This window comes from Nansenia antarctica (genome assembly GCF_963989245.1).
Source record: "Nansenia antarctica genome assembly, chromosome: 12".
In the NCBI taxonomy this organism is placed as follows: Eukaryota; Metazoa; Chordata; class Actinopteri; order Argentiniformes; family Microstomatidae; genus Nansenia; species Nansenia antarctica.
In genome coordinates, this window is record NC_137682.1 from 2,103,988 (window position 1) to 2,125,499 (window position 21,512).

A 21,512-nucleotide genomic window follows, 5' to 3' on the forward strand; every position below is an offset into this window, starting at 1 on the left:
CTGAGTTTAAAGATAAAGTTCGCTTTGCTCTGCGTCGTTTGGAGCTGTGAGAACGTGCATTCGAAGTCGCTCCCGGAGCAAATACCCGTCGGATGCTCCGCTTGAAAAGGGTGGTTTCGCTTCGGTTAGAAACGACGCATCCTTCACTTTGCTTTTGGTGAGAACGCTGCCCGAGGCTGTCCATAGGAAAACAACAGCGCATGCGTGTTGATCTGGATAAGAGAGGGACGAACGGGCAATTCTCAAATTTTCTGACCAATCGACTACCACGTCTGTTGCTTCGATTGCGTATGTTACTTCGTTTACATGAAGGGCTGTGAGAACGCAAGTCAGAGAAATAATTTATGCAACAATGTTGCGAACTCATCCACTTGCTCCGGGTCTCGATTCGGACTTTCATGTGAGAACATCTCCTAAGATGCAATCTACTGTATGGTTCAACGTTGTGATAAATAACATATAACAGAAGAATGTGTTGTTTTTAAATAAAGTACTTTATTTTTTGTCAGAGCTTTGGATACAAAATGACAGAAAATATATCAACAGGCATGCTGGATTGACTTTGGCCTACTAGTCTAATCAGGGAGTGTTCAGTTGGTCCAGTACTGTTCGAGAGCAGGGTTGGCGTCGTCTCTCTCAGTCCCGCTGAGGAGGAGTCCACTATCAAAGCTAACCTTGGTCCCTGTCCTGAAACAAGGCCCAGGAGTTCCCAAACTCTTTTGACTTGCGACCCCCAAATTGACATCAATAATTTCCTGTGACCCCTACAATTTGATTGCCGACTATGCCAAAACATAATAATAATAACGTCTAAGTGTACCCAAAACCCTGCAATATTATATAGGCTACAGCTGCAACACAGACATACAGCAGTTTGTCATCATACCAAATAAACATGTTTGTGTGTTGTTTATCAAATCATAAGAGGTTAGTTAGATTTTCTCAGGGGAACCCAATTTGAAATCCGGGGACCCCACATGGGTGACCCCACATGGGTGACCCCACATGGGCGACCCCCGACCCCTGACCCCTGACCCGACCCCTAGTTTGGGAACTGCTGGGCTCGAGGTGGTTTCTGGACAAACCCTTATTCTTTCCAGTGCTACGCATCAGAGACAGGGAGATCATTATCATATATAACTGTGACAGCGGCCGGTGAAAGGGGGGGGGAACAGGTCAGCAACCAATCAAACTGTTCAGACTTTTATTGTGAAACACGGAAATACATTTCAACGTTGTTTGAAAATCACAACACACACTCGCTACTAGTCAAGCCAAAAATATTGCAATGCAATGGATTGGGTGAGTAATCCCCCCACTGCTACCTAGTTAACTATAACACTACTTTACATTGTTTAGCAGGCTCACAAAACAAGCTGTGTGTGTTAGTTGACTAGCGAGCGTGCCGTTGATTTTTCAACAACGCTGAAATGTATTCGCATTTTTCTAAATAAAAGTCTGAACATTAAATCGGCTGTCGACTTGTTACCGCCTTTCACCAGCAGCTGTCACAGCAGAGAAGGGTTGCAGCATCCCAGTCGTCTGTCTCTCTTCCTTCTCTCAATCCATTGGGTCAGAATCTGAGGCAAATCCGAATGGCTTGTTGAATCACATGTTTTGGAGGGTCATTCACTCCACTCCTCCTTTTGAGAAGGAAGCGAGGACATGGTTGGGGAGCTAAGGAACCCCCCTGGGGTCACATGGTAGAAAAAAATATTTTATGTGTGAATCCGTTCCCTCGGTTTAGTAATTTGTTAGGGTTAGGGTTAGGCCCCACGAGCCAGAACGATCGCAAGGATTAGGGTTAGAATCCTTGCGATCGTTCTGGCTCGTAGGGCCTAACCCTAACCCTAACGAATTACTAAACCGAGGGAACAGATTTACTAAACCGAGGGAACAGATTTACTAAATCGGGGGAACGGATTCACACATCAAATATTTTTTTCCTACCATGTGACCCCAGGGGGGCTCCGTAGGAAGCAACCCCAGGAACAGTAATGAAGAACATGAGGCTTCGGAGCTCAATTAAAGGTTGAGAGGGGTTATTATCAATATCAACACACTACCGGTCAATCATAAATATTTCATCCAATGAGCACTGAGATGCAAGGCAAGGGACCTCCCAATGGTTGACAGCACCTCTACTGTAACCACATCGTGGGCTCATCCAATCAAAGTTTATCAGAAGCCCCCAATATCCAACCATTACCAAAAATGACTAGAGTCTGCAAGTCATACAGACCAGATCAATATACAGGGGGTAAAGTGTCAGTTGCTAAAAGAGGAAAAGTAATGGATCACAGATAACAACAGAGGGTGAGGTGGTGCACTAGTAACCAATGGCAACCAGAGAACCTTGAAATAGGGATGAAGATAAGAGAGAACTGACGGCAGATACGCGTGAGAGGGTCTCTGTGCTACAGGATGCAAACAAAGAGGTAATGTAAAGTATCACAAACGCCCTACTAGTCAACAACAGGGCCCAGTGTTTGAAAACCTTTTTTGCTAACTAGGATCAGATCGAGCTGGTTGATCTCCCCTATACTAGACATTGTCTTATGACGGTGTCATACGATGAGATGGTGTCATTCCTACAAGACACCCGGAGCCCCAACTGATAAGACGGAGTCACGCTATCTGGCGTGAGACAATGCTCAGCTATACTACTGGAATTCGGCCAGATAGATCTGATGCTGGATAGCAAAAACAGAATCTGTATAATTATTCTGATCTATATTAAAAGGTAGGATTTAAATACTGGGCCCAGAAGATCAGCAATCTTCCAATACACAATCAGGGAAGTAGAATGCCTCTGATTCAGCCACAGACAGACAAGACAAGTGTGCATGTTCAAGATACAAGAGACTCTGCACAGGTGAGCAGATCTCCACAATGCCTGGAGGAGAATTTTAACCTATCAATTTGCTATAATGATCCGTACGATCTGCGCAGAACCTGTGCACGTCGAAACAGGCATAGCAGTAACAGGCATCATCATACTAAAACAATAATACGGAATCATTAAGACAATGTTAATAAAACAGCGTTGGGGGGGTACAGCATAGTATAGATATCTGTACAACAATACTTGGCTGGTGTGGTTAGTCCATGTACGGAATCATAGCAATTCAGCCTTGCCTGTGTTTGTCTTAGCGGATTAACCAGAACTGGAACACTTGACAGGCACCTTCCTGGTCCCAATGGACAGGCACCTTCCTTCCACTTGCATAAAATGACAAGGACACAGCTCTTTAGTTTCAGTGGGATGAAGAAGTTGCCCTTAGCATGACGGCTGATCCGAGATCAGTTCTGCATTTTTCCACACTAATGGTCAAGGTTACGGTCAAGACTCTGGGAAGAAGAAGCCGATCCTAACCCCACCCTCTTGAGTCTCTTCAATCTAGTCTCCCTCCTACCGTCGTGGTCCCAGTTTAGTCAGGCATGTCGATGCAGAGTTTGGGAGGCGGGACAAAGTACTTCCCGGGGCTCTGGGTGATCACCACGCCGGTCTTCTTGTGGAAGATGGGGGCGATTTTCGGCGGCTCGGGAATGACCATCTCCTCGAATGCTTCCGGGTCCTCGCGCTGGAGGTCGTAGGACACGTTGCCGTATTCTCTCAGGAAGGGGAGGAGCTCTAACAGGAACTGGCAGAAGTCTTTGCGGATACCGAACCACCCTGGGGGGGGTGGAAGAGAAAGGAAGAACAGAGGTTTATTAAACAACTGGATTCACATAAGTGAAGGAGCATTTTCATGACTTTTCTTAAGATGTGCCTTTCTATCACCCCAGTATCCTTACATTTTCAAAATCACACCAGGATAAGCTAGTATGAAGCTATTTTGCTGAATTTCTGTGTATTTGGTGCCATCTTTTTTCCCCCCAAGGCTGCAATGCTCTTATATATCAGCAGAGGTCGCAGGGGGACACTAAGAAGTGAATAAGACTGATATTATATAAACACGATCTCCTCATATATTTAGCAAAATAAAAGAGCTGAGAGCTAATGTACAAGAGGCGCCATCTAGTGATGTTTGTGTGTCAGTAACAGCTTCCCATTCTAAAGACTAGGGGTTTATCATGACTCCAGAGGGCGCGGCGCTCCTTTTTTTGGTCCTAGAGAACTGTCGTGGTGTCAGGCATCATACACGAGTTAGGTCATCAAGCAAGGCTAGCTACTACAAAGTTACCACAAAGTAACTATGAAGCAGTAACTCACAGTGGTTCCCTCCCTTCTGTCCGAAGGTGGTGGCCATGAGGGTGAGCAGGGACAGCCACAGAGGGACGAACACAGACACGTAGCTGAAGCTGTTGTGACCGTCCAGCTTATGGACCAGGAGGATCTGGAGGAGAGAGAGTGAATACAGATCTGGTATCATGTATAATGTAGAATTATTAGTGATTTATGATTATTTAGTGATGACTAATGATTTCCACTGATATGGAAAGGCCATATCATTCAGAGGGGATACTGTATGAATACGGGTGAATACAGATTTACATATCGTGACGTTAGAATGACAACGTCTCCCTATGGGCACATAGGAGTTGAAGTGGGGATAGAAGGGTTTCACCACCATGTCGTGACGTTAGAATTATAAGGTGCTATCTCCATTTTCTGTCAAAATTGAGTTTTTTTACATAATCTGATCCATTAGGTGTTTATTAATGCCTGTGTGGTGTTATTTTTTAAATGTTGACATTTTTGAGTTAGTAATTCATAAAATACAAAGGTTCCATCTCACAGAACATAATGGAATGTAAAAACTTTGACGCTCAATATCTCTGAACTGCCCTAAACGGTCCGAATAGATCAGCTTTGAAATTCTGTCTGATCATGATGAATAATGTCTGGTAAGACCTTCTTAATTCTGTGCGATATACATTTTGCGAATAATCGCAACATTCTGTCACCTGTCAATGCTTTTTAAACTTTTGGTATTAAACAGAAACACACTGTGTTTACATTGTTAAACTATGTCAAGCACAGCTCAAGTATCTGAACTTATTTGACCCTGGTCTGCTTTTATCCAAAACAATTGGTATTAGATTCATCAGGAAGAAGATAAGCTCTAAATCACCTCGAAGGTGAGGAGGGGCACGACGATGGTCATCCAGCTGATCGCCATGGTGATGTGTGTGCGGCGTTGCTCGGCGATGATGTCCATGGAACGCAGGAAGAGGACGGACCAGACGATGTAGTAGAGGACCACCAGACACAGGAACGACATGAGGATCCACAGAGGAACACACACCACCTGGCGCACGCACACACACACACACACGCAGACACACACACACACGCACACACACACACACACACACACACACACACACACACACACACGCACACACACAGACACAGACACAGACACTTGTCAACAAAGATCAGTTATCCACCTTAAAGGACATTTCCTACTTCCCAAGGTATATATAGATACAGTATAAACCTACCAGCCAGGGCCAACTGATGATCCTGTCCAGCCTCAGAGCGATGAAGATGAACTGGAGGATGTTCACAGAGCACAGGATCTCCAGCTATGGGAGGGAGGGAGAGGGAGAGAAAGTGAGTGAGTGAGTGAGTGAGTGAGTGAGTGAGTGAGAGTGAGTGAGTGAGTGAGTGAGAGTGGTTTTACTGTTGAGTTCAGCAAAATGAACCAAGCCTAACAATGTAGTATGCTCACTCCTGTGTGTGTGTGTGTGTGTGTGTGTGTGTGTGTGTGTGCGTGTGTGTGTGTGTGTGTGTGTGTGCGTGCGTGTGTGTGTGCGTGTGTGTCCTCTGACCTCCAGTGAGCGGTCGTGGCGGAAGCCCCACACGCAGGCCGCCACGGACACGGGCGAGACGAAGAAGAGCGGCATGAAGACGAGCAGCCAGAAGTGAGTCCCTCTCTCCACGCGGTCGCACACCAGCACCTCGAACATCAGCAGGAGGATGTGGAGGCCCACGGCGATCAGCATGGCCTTGAACTCAACACACGTCTCTCCCTCCGCCCTGGAGACATGCAAGCACACACACAAACACACTGTGTGATCGAACTATCTTTCCCACTTTTTTTCAACAATTTAATTAATAATTTAGCCATTTAGTAGACGCTTTTAATCCAAAGCGACTTACAATTACGAATTACAGGGATATTCCCCCTGGAGTAACTGAGGGCTAAGTGCCTTACTCAAGGGCACACTAGTAGTGGTGTGGCTTCAGGCGGGATTTGAACTCACAACCTTCCGATCACAAGTCCAACTCACTATCCACTAGACCAGGGGTCGGCAACCTTAAATGTTGAAAGAGCCATATTGGACCAAAAAACAAAAAAACGAATCTGTCTGGAGCCGCAAAAAATGTAAAGCCTTATATAAGCCTTATAATGAAGGCAACGCATGCTGTAAGTGTCTATATATTAGCCTACTATCAAAATAGTAGGCTACAAATACATAAGCCTTAGCACATATGCATACAACCGAATGCAAACGTATTGTGCTTTACAAAAGTGAAACACTAGGATAGCGTAAAGGGGGTCTTTTTTTTTAACAGAGTAGATGCAATTTCGTGTATTCTGGTGCCTTTTAACAGGTGGATTGATACGTTTATCTGGCTATAATAGCCTGAGAAAAAATATGGATAAGTTTGTAATTTCATCTGGAGGAAGTGAGCAAACCAAGAGATCGTCAGCCAAAAAATAGACAAATCTACAGACTGTAGACTACAGTACCAAATGAAAACTAGCCTCCCTCGTCCTCTTTTCACTATTTTAAGTGACCCACAGGAACGCCGGCGCTCCCAAATAATATTATCATACCTTCTTTAGAAGTTCACAATTCGGAAACGGTTTGAGCTAAAGACAAGCCGCTTTTTGCATTTAAAAGTAGGCAAATAGCGCTCACCGGGAAGCTCCCGTTCATCGATGTACGTCGTCGATGTCCGTCTATAAATCTAGCCACAAAGTTGTAGACAATGTGGATAGTTTCTTGCTTTGCCTGCCGCAGTACTTCGTCAATCCCTGTGGATATAGGTCTACTCTTGAAAAAAACCTGTCACATCCAGTCTCATGTTGGGTCCAGTCAAAATACTAGTCATGTGCCAACATATCCGAATCCTATTGGCCCTCGTACAACATTACAGCGTAAACAGGGAGTTGTAGTTCAAGGAGAGACACCGCGGCAACGTAAAAAATAAATAATCGTTGTTAATTTCCATTTGTGGTCAAAGCCACAGGGAGCCACTGAAGATGGGCAAAAGAGCCGCATGCGGCTCCGGAGCCGCGGGTTGCCGACCCCTGCACTAGACCACCACTACCCCAAAGCTTAATCTTTGGGGTCTGACCTGGCTTTCAGTTAAGCAGCTGTGCATTTGAGTGTAGAATTATGTCCAATATATTAGGCAGGCTACAAGTAGTTGTGTGTCCTGTGCTTCTGAAGCCACTGATGGACGCAACCCTTTCCTAACGCAATCCCTTTCCTAACACCAGGGGAGCCACCCCTCCTAAATTTCGTTGTTTGGTACCTGTACTGTAGCAATGACAAATAAAGTCCATTCCATTCCATTCCATTCCATTCCATTCCAACCCAACCATTGTCAATGTTGACAAGAGAGAGGATAACAAGAGAAAGACCTTTACCTCGTTTCACACATGCACACACACACATACCTAGTATAACTGCCTTCTATCAGAACAGAGGTATAATGAACCACTATCTGACCCTGTACCAGTGACTATTCGGTTGTTAAGTCTGACGTCAAACGTGACATTTAGCAATTTCCGGGTCCAAACCAGAAATTCCCCGCACCATCGTACCAGTGTACAACAGCGGTAGAATGACAGTTTTGCAGCACTTTCCCGTTTTTCCATATGTGTCAGCGTCTTTGAGCCTCGGAAAAGCGCTATATAAATATAATGAATTATTATTATTACTGAGGCATTTCGAAGACAGCGCCTCAGCCAACTTTGGACCCGGAAACACGTCACGACTTAACAAACGAATGGGTCAGCCTCCACTACCCCCCACTCCTCTCCTCCTCACCTGTACTGCGGGTTATGGGCCCAGACCCCTGTGCCCACAGAGGCCCCGATGACGACCAGCAGCTTCCAGAGCCATATGGGCGAGAACACGGCCCAGTAGGACCACTGGATCACCCCGTCCAGACGCAGGGACAGCAGCACTAAGAACAGCAGCAGGCATGTGTAGATCAGGAACTTACTAGAGGGAGACAGAGAGAGAACATGGGGGTGAGGGCGATGAAGAGATGGGGAAGGGGTGGAGGATGGAGTGTGAGAGGAGGAGGGGCCATATGCGTTTGCACATTGCCTATTGACAATTCCCGACAGAAAAAAAACACTTAAGTCTGGACGCGCTGTTAGTTTGTTGGGTAAATGTTTTGATTCAAAATCGTACATACAACATTTGTTTTTGTCATCAATGATAATCCTTTGTATGGGCAGTGTGTGTGTATGCTTGCTAAGCTACAAGCCGCTTGCTGCATTAATTATTGTATTTCTACAGTGTTGGATTCTTAAAAACAAACAACTTTAGAATTTAGAACTTTAGAATTTAGAACTTTAGAATTTAGAACTTTAGGGGCCGGTTTCAGAGACGAGGCTTAAGCCTAGTCCTGGACTAAATCACACTTTCAATGTAAAATCTCCATTGAAGATGTTTTTTAGTCTAGGATTAGGCTTAAGCCTTGTCTGTGAAACCGGCCCTAGAATTTAGAACTTTAGAATTTAGAGTTAGAATGTTGGCAAGAAATAGAACGATGACAAGCAGCTCGTTACTAGGCAACACACTTAACTAGCTAAACTACCTCGTTAGCCACATCTAACACATATAAACACGTCATGTGATGTGAGGATGTGAGGAGAGCCTAGCCGGCTAGCGAGCAGCTGCCTGCCGCTATTAGTCAGTGTTCAGTTAGTTAATATGGATGTATTATATAATAACTAACCTGGGGTTGAAGTCTTGGAACAGGCCTCTCACGTTCATGGTGGTGAAATGCTACGACAGCTAACTAACTACCTGCCTAGCCTAGCTAGCCTAGCCTAGGGTCACTGATCAACTAGCTGCTTGAGTTTGAAACACACAGCTGTTCTGTTTCTGTCTGGTTGGTCATTCCCCAACGCAGCTGGACGTGGAGGTGGTGAGCTGAGCTCTGGCAGAGATGGACGTGGAGAACATCATCGTTGGTTTGTGCAGATGGACAGAATCTCTAACTGGTTTATTTATCTTTATCTGCTAGCAACAAGAAGTCACATTAGGAGAGAGAAGGGTCCAGCTGCAGTCTAATCCACTTCCTCCTTCTTCTTCTTCTCTTCTTCTTCTGCTGTTGTTGGATGTAAACGGCAGCTCGCATCCTTAACGTCGCACTACTGCCATCTGCTGGATTTAGGCGGCTAGTAGACTAGAGGCTGTTAACTTCAGTTCATGCAACAAAATGAAATGTCCCCTTTGGCATGGAAGTGCCATGTACCATCAGGGTCATAGAAAAACTTTTATCCAAACAAGTGAGATCTTTTTTTTTCTTCTTTTTTTTTAATGGCCGCCAACAATACATCAGAGCCCATTGGCAATTACCACACCCCATGTATTTGCTACTGTTATAGCTATAATGACACACATTTTGGTGTCAAACTATGCATTTGTGGGGTCAGGGGATCCAATTAAACAGGTTTCAAGGATGAAAACCCATTCGTTTTCTATGCTGATTAAACACTAGGAAAATGTGGAAGAGCTGTACTCTTTAACAAAGAATATAATAATTGGTTAAAGGAGTGGATGTGACTTGAACATGTCTTACATATTGGGGAATGCGTCCCTTAAGGCCATCCACTCTAGTGACATCAAGATACAGTTTTTTTTCTCTTCAGTGGCGGGAAATTCAACTGCTGATATGTATATGATATGTAAGTTTAACTTTACCAAATTATTTTCAACAACAAGACTAGCTAGTTAGCTAGTCCCCATTTGTTGTAAGCTAATATGCTAACTGAGGCTCAACATGTGGACATTGTTTCCTTTGATAATGGACTCAACCGCACGTGCACACACACACACACACACACACACACACACACACACACACACACACACACACACACCCCTATATTATTTGCTGATTCATTGTTGGGTCATATTCTATATTAAGTGTAGTAACTTAACTTGTTGCTCTAAGAAATGTTGTTGAGTGACTATATGATCTTCAATAAAAATGATTCACGGTACTTTTCAATAGTGAATTGAATCTGATGTTGAAAAGTAGTGCTGAGTGATTTTTCTATTTTTGGGAGCATAGCCTAATTAAAAACTATTTTCACTTTTATTGCCTTTGCATAACATGAACATTAATTATTTATGGACATAAATTATGTTTAAGTTGTTTAAGTGTAAAAATTACAATTCATGTGGAAACTCATACCGAGTAACAATTTCAGTCAGGCGGGATAACACAGATTTTTCCCTTAAAATGCATAATTACATTTTATGGAGTTGAGAAAACAACGATTTTTAGACATTTTGCAGCTGAAATCACATTGCCGCGTTAAAATGAGGGTAAAGAACTTGAACAAGTAGGGTCATGTCTAAAGCAAACACATTATAATGAGAACAAATAATTGTCAATTTTTATTTTCTGAGCTCTAAATATTGGTTACTGCCTCACTTTATATATTCATTAACTATTATTGATTTTAAAAGTTGTAATATGATCATATTTAGAAAATTCATTAACGTTATCCCGTATGACATTTTGACTGGTGTCGTCACATGATTCTCAATTAAAACACTTACAATACGTTGTTTGACAATAAGATTTTAGTAATAAGTAAATAACATCCCCATAAAAGCAAAAACTACTTTGATGTGCAGTTTTAACCTATTTTACTTTTTTGTCAATTGAAAACCTTATTTGTCATTGGGCCAATTCACATATCCACACACAAATCCATACAAGCATACCGATACACTATCAACAATGGTCTCGGCAACATAAATCGTCCTCATCGCCTTCACGGAAGGGGCAGAATGCAGGGGAGGCCTTGGGAGACCTTGAGAAGGGGCAGGGTGCAGGGGCGGCCTTGAGAAGGGGAAGGGTGCGGGGGAGGCCTTGAGAAGGGGCAGGGGAGGCCTTGGGCGGCCTTGAGAAGGGGCAGGATGCAGGGGCAGCCTTGAGAAGTGGCAGGGTGCGTGGGAGGCCTTGAGAAGGGGCAGGGGAGGCCTTGCGGGGCCTTGAGAAGAGGCAGGGTGCGGGGGCGGCCTTGAGAGGCCTTGAGAAGGGGCAAGGTGCGGGGGCGGCCTTCAGAAGGGGCAGGGTAGGCCTTGGGAGGCCTTGAGAAGAGGGAGGGTAAAGGAGAGGCCTCAGGAACAGCCAGGTGGTGAGCCAGTGCAGCCAGTCTGTAGGCCCGCGGGGAGCGGATGCCGTAGAGAGAGACGAGCTTGTTCAGGCTGTCCCTCCAGTTGGGGTCCCTCTGGCCCTTGATGGGCTTCTGGACTCTGTAGTGTTGGGTGGCAGGCGGGAGCTGAACCACACTGGCCTCCCTGCTGACAGGGCTGGTCCCAGAGGCACTGGGGCAGGGAGGCTTGGCCTTCACCTTCTTATAGAGGTCGATGAGCGTGGGGTCGACGTGAACCTCTTCAGGGATCTCGGTGAAGCTGCACTGCTTGGCTTCCGACAGGGAGAATCTGCGGAACTTCTTCTGTGAACGGAGGGGTGGCTGGGAGTCGTCACGCGGCGGACTTGGGCTCCGGTCTTCGCCGTTTGAGGGAGCGGGTTCCTGTGTGCGTCCCTGGGATTTCATAAGGGGGGCGTCAGGAGTCCACATATGATCTGGTTACAGAGAGAGAGATAAGGAGAGAGATAGACAAAGGGAAAACAAAGGAGAGACAAAGAGGGACAGAGAATGTTTAATGATACTGACATCATGATCTCATGAATGATACTGAGTACTGCTCATACTGACATGCTTAAATAGAAGCCATTCAACAACAACTCCTTGCCACGACATCTCCTTGAAACAGTGATGATTACTAATTGGGACAGAAAATCTGCATTTGCCTCCCCATTTTTTTCCATCTGCCAACGCCTCTTGTTTAGCAGTAGCAGTAGCACTGTCCCAGAGAAGAGGAAGAGGGGTAACAGTAAGGTTGGAAGTGTGGGAAGATCTGGTGAAGACAAGGTCGAGCTGATTGCCTGCCTTATGAGTCGGAGGAGAGGGGGACAGGGTAAGGCCGAAGGAGAGGAGGAGGTCAAGTACTCCAGATGAGAGAAGCTTCTCAGATTGGAAATTGAAGTCACCTAGTAGTGTGCCATCATCAGGGAAGGAGCTGAGAAGGCCATCCATCTCGCCTAGGAAGTCACCGAGCTGGCCTGGGGGGGCGATAGATGACAACAATGTGGAGTTTGACCGGGGAGGAGACAAAAGCAGCATGAAATTCAAAGGAGGATATAGACAGGTGTGCCAGGGGAAGGACAGTATGTGACCACTTGGGCGAGATGAGGAGTCCTGTGCCTCCCCCTCGACCAGAGGGTCTAGGGGAATGAGAAAAGGAGTAGGCACCAGAAAGGGCTGCTGGTGTAGCTGTGTTTTCTGGTGTGATCCAGGTTTCAGTGAGAGCAAGGAAATTGAGGGCCATAAGAGATGCATAAGCTGAGATAGCGGCAGCTTTCCGGACCGCCGACTGGCAATTCCAGAGACCACCTATGGCGATAAAGTCATGGTCAGTCGAAAAAGGTGGGTAGATGAGATTGGAAGGGTTGCGAGGGGGGATGTAGCATCTAGGTGTCCTCCTGAGTGTCAGAAGAACAGGGATAGGGAGAAAGCACATTGTGATAAAAGTCTGTAGAGGGGAAGAGGGCTAAAGAACCAACAGAACTAGGAGTAGCTAAGCGCACTCAGTAGACCGGAGTGACTAGAGAAGACAGCAACACTACAAACAGCTGGAGGAGAAGGTACTAAGTACCCTGGCTTCCTCTCGGGCCTTCCTCGATGGACTCCCACAGATAGACTCCCTTGTCTTGTTGTCACGAGTCTTAGTGTCAGGAGGCTGTCGCTCTCAGACAGGCCAGATATTAATGGAGGCTCAGTAATTGCTGACAACTAGCAGACTTGTAGCCCCTCCCACTAACGGCCACCAATGCGAACGACTGACAGGTGTTCTCACTAGTCGCATGTATGAGCCAAATGGCCCCTGGTCTATTCAATATATAGAGGACAGAAGGCTCCTCCTACTTGCAGATTAGCACCTACTTGGGTCAGGGCTAGTGGTTTCACTAGACTTCTTCTGACAGGCTTTGTCTTTTAAAATAGACAGTTACAACACTATCACTTAATAAACTCTATCCCTTAATAAACAACACAGGTATCCACTCCTAGAAGTCTACTTACTCAGAATGTAGAGAGATGAGTCCACTGCTTAGGTTTCAAAATCTATGAACATCTAACTGCAGGTTTAGCACAACATTTAGCACATCACATTTAGCGCATTCTGATATCAACATCCTAAAACATGCGTTTGTTTACAAGCCATGTATCACTTACCCAGTAGCCTACGACAGACAAGACAATGAATCCAGTTCACAAATTAAATTAAAGTATTTAGTGATCCTAAAACTGTTGTTTGTTATATCGAGTGGGCTCTTCAACACTTAAACTTTCCTAATATTCAAAAAACAGAATAAGAAAAATAAGCGTTTTGGTCATTTGCACAACTTGAGAATTGCCGACATGCGGACCTTTTCACCAGACCGTGTCGCACATGGCATGCCTGTCAATCAAACCCCCAACAGCCATTGGGGTTATAGTTACCTTGCTGTGGGCTTGCACTGTCCGGAGCCTTCCGTGTATACTCCACAAAGGGTCCTGGGGGGGCAGACAGAGTTTGAGTGTGAGGGGTTGTCAGTCACTAGGTGTGTCTGCTCGTGTGTGTGTGTGTGTGTGTGTGTGTGTGTGTGTGTCTGTGTCTGTGTCTGTGTCTGTGTCTGTATGGTCTCTGTAAGTGTATGGGCATTTTATTTGTCACTTTATTTGTCACTTATTCCGGAGACTTTCCCTCCATCTCTGTGCTGGAACATTTCGAAATGTTGTGTTATGCAGTAGTAGTACACTTATTTATTTATTTATTTATTTTTTTCAGATTTTATCCCTTTTTTCACCCAATTTGGTATCCAATTGAACCCAACCTAGCATCCAATTATCCCCTGCCTATTGCATAGGATCCGCCGCACGACCCCGTGGCCGGCAGTCCCAGAGGAGGCCGCCAGGCAGACTAGCTGACTGGCTCCTCGAGCCCAGCACCTGTTATTCCGGCACCCCGGGGGCGCTGTTGCGCGACGGATCCTTGTCTGGAACTACTCCTATACCGCCCTCGGGAGCGGCCGCCCAATATGCCGCTCCCCGTATGTGCCCCAGCCATATCCGGATCTGGCGAGCTGGGATTCGAACCCAGTCCCCGGTGGGCAGCATGCACTAGTGGCCAGTGCTTAGACCGCTACACCACCGTGGGGCGGGCAGTAGTACACTTATTAATGGAAAGCAAATTGAAGCCCACAGACACACACGACACGAGTAAAGGAGGGAGAAAGAGTATTTCATTTCTATGGAAGGACTGTTGCATATCAAAGTAATTCCCTGCGCTGAACTGATTTATTAAATTAAATGGAGTAGAATCTGAATTTGATTTTGAGATCAGAAAGGACAACTACTACAAAAAATAATACGTACTTCCTTCCCTTGGGATAGTTTTTTGTTTGGACAGCCTTCTGACATCGGTCTTAGGTTTGGGAGTAGCAGTAGATGCTTTCAGCTGCAGATCTTCAGTCAGTCTTCTGTCCAGCAGGTTATGGAGCTTCTGTCTGAATGAATGAATGAATGAATGAATGAATGAATGAATGAATGAATGGACTTTATTGTCATTGCTACAGTACAGGTACCAAACAACGACATTTAGGAGGGGTGAAAAGGGTGCCTGGTGTTAGGAAAGGGTAAAAAAAAAAAACTTTGAAAAAAAATCACAAGAAGGGAAGGAGCTGGTTTACATAAATAAAGGCTATGTACACAATCCACTGTACTATACTGTGCAGATAGACGACTAGGGTTGTCATATTGCACAATAGTATTGTTTCACTATATGGTCGGAGGAAACGGGTGGAGGGGGGGAATAACACATGCTACTTAAGGATGTTTAAGGGATGTTTCCAACATCTTGTGGAATCAGTGCCGTGAAGAATTGAGGCTGTTTTGAGAGCAAAGGGAGGCCCTACCTACCCAGTATTAGTATAGTGTTCCTAATAAAGTGTTTTGATAATGTATTATGTTACGGTACATGTGGGATAACGGTACATGTGGGAAAACTAGGGTTAGGGTTAGGTGCTAGGGTGCTAGGGTTAAGGTTAGGGTTAGGGGTAGGGTTAGGATTAGGACTAGGGTTAGACATGCCAGCATGTACCAAGTCGACGTAGCACCTGACCCTAACCCTAGTTTTCCCACATGTACCGTATTCCCACATGTACCGTAACATATACATCATATCTTAGATAGCATGATATTAGATGTATGAATGAAGAATACATACAGTATGTACTGTATGTGCAGGTCAGCTGGAATGAACATATGTGAAAACCACATCCAATTGTACTGTAACATATGAAATGACTTTCAACATAGCTGAAAAGAAAAACTCACTGCTTGGCTTCATCATCTACAAACTGCAATCGCTCCAGCAGCGTGGTCTTGTTCTCGATCCTGTACACCCGGGTCAGGATGTACTTGCTCATGTCCCTCAGGTCCCCTGTTGGATCCAGCAGAACCTCTGCCAGCATATGGAGGTCTTTGTTCGCCAGCAGGTCTAGCTGGTCCAGGTTCTTCATCCCCCCCAGACGTTTCCAGAGCGGGTTCCCCTTTTGGGTGTGCTGGAGGAGGCGTACGGTGAGGCCCTGCATCATCTCCGGGGGGATGGGGTAGGTCTGGAACAGGCTCAGAAGGGCCTCGGCGCAGTTCCCGTACACATCGACATCGCAGTCCATCCCCTCCATGGTCAACATCAGGGCTTTCATCACGTCATGCAGGTTGACGTCGGGTCTCCCGAGCAGCCACAGGCTGTGAGCGATGCGCTTGAGCACGCCCTTCCAGCGCTCGTCCTCGTCATCCTCTTCTATGGGGGGCTCTGGTTCATACTCTACTGGGGTTTCCACCGGCTTGGCCTTGGGTTTTTTGTCCCGTCTGGCTGTTTTGGCCACAGCCATGATCGTGGTGACCTCTGTGTCGTGTTCCGGCTCTTCGTCCGTCTGGGAGAAGGTCCTCCCGAGGGCTTTGGGCGCCTTCGGCTTCCCAGGCTCAGGTGGCTTCTGCCCGGGTTTCCAGTTACGCATGATTGAGTTCGGGAGGAACCCGTCTGGGGCCACGGGCCAGGTGAGAAGAGGCACGTCCAGGGGAAGAGGCTCTAACGGGGCTGGAGACTTCTCCCAGTCTCCATTGGCGCCTTCCATTGGCTCGTTCTCTGGATTCACGTGTTGTTGTTCGTCCTCCACGGTTTTAACCAATGGGAGAGTGGAAGACCAGGAACCTGTTTTGGAGACATGATGTTTTCCAGTTCATGTGTTAAATTAAAGCTACATTTTGACATTACTGTATACCAACGTTACTCAAACTGTGGTGTGCGTACCACCGGTGGGACGTGGGCTCGTGCTTGGTGGTACGTGAAGGAATCTCAGTGTGGAGGAAAAAATATGTAGGCCTATATAATCAGTTTAAAACCACAGGCCTACTATATACAACGAATGGTATTTAACATATGTTAAAGAAGAAGCGAATCAATGGGGGAATTGCAGGGAAGCCTGAGAAATGTTTGCGGACAAAATTACGGACTTGGGGGGATGATAGAGGAAGTGACCTAAGCTTGTCATGGCGCACAAATTAGAGACAGATTTTTAAACTGTTCTTCACAATTATGTTCTTAGTAAATGTGGTTGGTATTGACAAGGAGGGTGAGCACAAGAGAGCTGCCAGTGAGGCCGGAGCACAAGAAGCAGATTCAATGCAAAGCCACGCAGGAATGGGATGAATAGAATCAATATTCTGCATATCCACAACTACTTCAAGGCTTTTGCATGTCATCGTCATTATTTCTAATGTTATAAGCAGTTTAGTTTGGGTATGGTCAGTTTAGTTTGGGTAATTTAAGTGAATATTAGGAAAATAGGTTTAACATTTTGAAATGTTTTAAGATTTACCATACTCTATTTACCATACAGTCTGTCTGAAAGTGAGGATCCACTCACCTGGCTGATGTCCCTTTATAATAGGTGGGATCTGGGCCCCGTACAGAGACTTCCTCTTCCTATCCATGTGTGGCACTACTTCCTGTACGTTTTTACTTCCTGTGTCTGGCTTCACAATGTGTCTGGCTTCAGCCGGGGCTTCATCCAGCTCTGTCGCGGCCTGGCCAGGCTTCAGGAACACCCTCGGCGCCTCGCCGATCTCATAGCAGCTCTGTGAGCGGGGTAGAAACGGAGTAGGATCCTCCAGGATGTCGTCCGTAGGGGCCAGGTCCAGGACCCGCCTCAGCAGCCTGGCGGGCAGGTACCGCAGGCCCCAGACGATGCAGATGCTGCCTCCGAAGCAGGCTAGCAGGTCCCCGCGGGCGTTAGCGAAGCACACCTGGCTCACCGGCTCGCCCAGGCGGATCTCCGCCAGCTGGGTGCCCCTGGTCTCCCAGACCTCCACCGTGCCGCCGGGGCCGGAGACCGCCACCAGCCCCAGGCCGGCGCAGACGTCCAGGCAGGAGACGGCGGTCGGGGGGTTCCTCTCCATCCTCAGACACCCTCCGCCGGGCAAGGAGAAGAGGAGGAGACTGTAGTCGGGGGAGACGGCGAACACTAGGCCGGAGAGGAGGAGCCTGGAGAGAACCAGACCCGAGGAGTAACTGACCCGGGCCAGCGGCGCCACCTCCAGACGGCACCCCCCCTCCCCCGTCTCCACCTCCACCACCGCCACCTCCCACACACTCAGCTGCTTGTCGGAGCCGTAGCAGCAGAGCTGTGGCCTGGGTCCGGACAGGCTGCTCATGTGCAAGATGGCCCCGCCGTGGGCCTTCCGCGCCGGGCAGCGCAGCCGGAGCGGGGAGAGCAGCTGGAGCTTCCCGCTGCGGTGGCCACTGAACACCAGGCAGGGGGGGGTTCCAGCAGGGGGGGGTTCCAGCAGCACCGCCTCCAGACACGTCACGCCGTCCTGGTCCTGGTCCCCGGAGGTCCGGAGGATCCGCTTGGCCGGACTGGGGCAGAGAGCCATGTCCAGCACCAGGACCTCCGGAGCGCCGGTGGCCACGAACAGCTCCCTCCGCTCGGGGTCGTAGGCGAAGCCCAGGGCCCGGTCCAGCAGGAGGAAAGGCCAGGAGAGGAGAAGCAGCTCCCCGCTGGCGGGAGAGATCAGCCGGGCGATGCCGTCCTGGGACACGGCCAGGAGCCGGGCCGCCCTGCCTCCCCCTCCCCCGCCGCCCCCGCCTCCTCCGCCCTCCACCCGCCTCAGAAGCTGCATCTCACAGCCGGGCGCGTTGAAGGTCCGGTAGAGGTTCTGGAGCTTCCATACGGAGAAGGAGGAGGGGGAGTGGCAGAGGATGTGGTGCTCATCACCCAGCAGCCAGAGGTTCCGCACCTCCTGGTCAAGGAAGAGTTTGAGGAGCGGCTCCCCGCCGCAGCTCCACTCCTTCACCCAGCCGTCCGGGGAGCAGGTGAGCAGGGTGTGGGTGCCGGGTCTGAGGAGGAGCGTGGAGACGGGCCGTGTGTGGGCCCGGAACTCCTGCAGCAGGCTCCTGGTGTCTGTGCTCCACACCTGAGAGAGAGACAGAGAGACAATAACAACTCGTGAGCTTAGAATGATCAGGTTCTATCTCCGTTTAGAATGATAAGGTTCTATCTCCGTTTAGGGTAGTTCAGAGATATTGAGCGTCAACGTTTTTACATTCCATTATGTTTTGTGAGATGGAACCTTTGTATTTTATGAATTACTAACTCAAAAATGTCAACATTTTAAAAATAACACCACACAGGCATTAATAAACACCTAATGGATCAGATTATGTAAAAAACTCAATTTTGACAAAAATGGAGCTAGAACCTTATAATTCTAACGTCACAAACTACACTTTGCTTCGGTTTTCTATTCATTTTCTATTCTAAAGAGGGGCGAACGGAGGTAACCACAACACAAACACCACTCTCTCCAGCTCTAAGCAGCCTCACCCTTACAGAGCATGAAGTGAGACGCGTGCTGAAGGCGGTGGACCCCAGAAAAGCCTCAGGGCCGGATGGCGTCCTGGGACGGGTGCTGAGGGACTGCGCCGACCAGCTGGCCGGGGTTTTCACCAACATCTTCAACCAGTCCCTGTCCCAGGCCACCATCCCACCCTGCCTGAAAACCTCAACTATCATCCCAGTCCCGAAGAAAAGCACGGTGAGCTGCCTAAACGACTACCGCCCGGTGGCACTCACACCAATCATCATGAAGTGCTTCGAGAAACTGGTCCGGGCCCACATAGTCACACGCCTCCCGCCCAACCTGGATCCATACCAGTTCGCCTACAGAGCCCACAGGTCCACAGAGGACGCCAACGCGACGACTCTCCACTCCACTCTATCCCACCTGGAGAGGGGGAACAGCTACGCGAGACTGCTCTTCGTGGACTTCAGCTCTGCCTTCAACACCATCCTTCCAGACAGGCTAGTGACCAAACTACTAGACCTGGGACTATCACACTCTATCTGTGCATGGATCAAGGACTTCCTGTCTGACCGCCCCCAGAGGGTGCGGGTGGGCTCCCACACCTCCACAGCCCTCAGACTCAGCACTGCACAGTGGAGAGCATCCTCACCTACTGCATCTGCGTGTGGTTCTCCAGCTGCACAGCCGCAGAGAGGAAAGCGCTACAGAGAGTCGTGAGATCGGCCCAGAAGATCACCGGCGCCCCCCTCCCCTCTCTGGAAGAGCTGTACAACACACGCTGCCTCAGGAAGGCCTCCAAGATCTCCAGAGACCCATCCCACCCTGGGAACGAACACTTTGTTCGGCTGCCCTCGGGCAGGCGGTTCAGGACCATGTCCGCAAGGACAAATAGACTGAAGCTCAGCTTCTACCCCAGGGCCATTCAGGCCCTGAACACAGCAAAGACCTAGGTTCTAGGCCCTGGACAATCTAGACAATTTAATGGCAGCTACTAGATTGTAATCAAGTGCAATACTGAAACACAACTGTGAACATTTCAAACCTGCAAACTGCGACACTTTAAATGAATGTGCAATAACACTATGTGCAATATGACAACCCTCGGGTACATAAGGTTCAGAGATAGGAAATGTTAGGATATGTATAGCATAGCATAGAGTACAGCACAGTGTTTTATTTGTATAGTATAGTATAGTGGATAGTGTACATAGCCTTTATTTATGGAAACCAGCTCTTTTCCCTTCTTGTTTTTAGTTTTTTTTCCTAGCACCAGGGGAGCCCCCCCTCCCAAATTTCGTTGTATGGTACCTGTACTATATCAATGACAATAAAGACCATTCATTCATTCATTCATATTCACTTTTTTGTACGATTAAGGGTTCACACGTTTTTTTTAGATTTAGCATTTAGAGACCGTTTTTTTTAAATGAGAGGTGAGAATATAACATTGCAAAACCCCAAATTCAGATTGCTTAATAGGACTTCAGGTGTTTCAATCCCTGAAGATTCAGTGCCGCAACTTACCTGGAGTGGGGTGTGAAAACGTAACTGTAGTGGGTGCCTCATACTTACCTGGAGTGGGTGTGAAGATGACCTCTTGGGTGGGGTTGGATTCGGTGAAGACCACTTATCACATTGCAAAACCCAAACAGTAACCAGCTCATACTTGAAGCTGGTTACATAATTACAAAAAGGCTTCACCCCTCCATACCTGCACACAGCCTGTCGTATCCCCGGTAAAGAGGTACCGTTTCACCCAGTCAGGTGACACACAACGCAGGGTACCCTGACCGTGGCCCCTGAAAGCTCTGTACTCTTTCCTCCCCTCGAAATCAAAGCTCTTGATGCCACGGTTGCACAGAGCGTAGAGGGTGGACGTCTGCCTCTCGGTCACCAGACCTCTGATGGTGGTGTCCCTCTGCAGGGAGCTGCAGCGCCAGTCCAACACCCTGACAATACCGAGCTGGGTCTGCAGGGCCAAGAGAAAAAGAAGGGGCGCTTAGGTGGCGTAGCGGGTTAAGCGTTGACCATGTAACCGCAGGGTCCCCGGTTCGATTCCGGCCGGGGACATATCCTGCATGTCATCCCTCCTCTCTCTCTCACCCATCCTTCCTGTCTAAATCTCTACTGTTGGGACTACCCAGGACGGAAACTATTGGTTAAAGAGAGCCTCATCAGCACCAGCACCGTCTCTGTGGCACATTTCTTTTGGGCAGCTGGCAGCCTTAGAACAATTATCATATAGGCTGCTAGGCTATATAGGCTGCTAGATAAGGTGGAAGATTACCGCTTGAAATGGGGGCAGTATCACTC

The 21,512-nt window shown here is 47.7% G+C and overlaps 2 protein-coding genes across 4 annotated transcripts in view; both read right to left on the reverse strand.

The window, feature by feature from the left end:
* The window catches only part of LOC308168152 (complement factor H-related protein 2-like), a 499,130-nt gene that overhangs the window by 175,433 nt on the left and 302,185 nt on the right, over nt 1-21,512 (reverse strand). The gene's annotated exons all lie outside the window — the stretch shown is intronic.
* On the reverse strand, nt 1,878-9,110 carry LOC308168149 (transmembrane protein 185A). 3 transcript variants are annotated; one of them, XM_080542629.1, is made up of 7 exons: nt 8,939-9,110; nt 8,017-8,193; nt 5,782-5,989; nt 5,452-5,535; nt 5,079-5,255; nt 4,217-4,340; nt 1,878-3,676 (listed from the first exon to the last, which is right to left on the reverse strand). In XM_080542629.1, the coding sequence occupies exons 1-7, from the start codon at nt 8,974-8,976 to the stop codon at nt 3,432-3,434; spliced, it is 1,053 nt and encodes a 350-aa protein (XP_080398755.1). In that variant the 5' UTR covers nt 8,977-9,110; the 3' UTR covers nt 1,878-3,431. The 3 variants fall into 3 exon arrangements, with proteins under 3 accessions (XP_080398755.1, XP_080398754.1, XP_080398756.1); XM_080542628.1 differs by having other exon boundaries at nt 5,079-5,305; nt 5,439-5,535; XM_080542630.1 differs by lacking the exon at nt 8,017-8,193.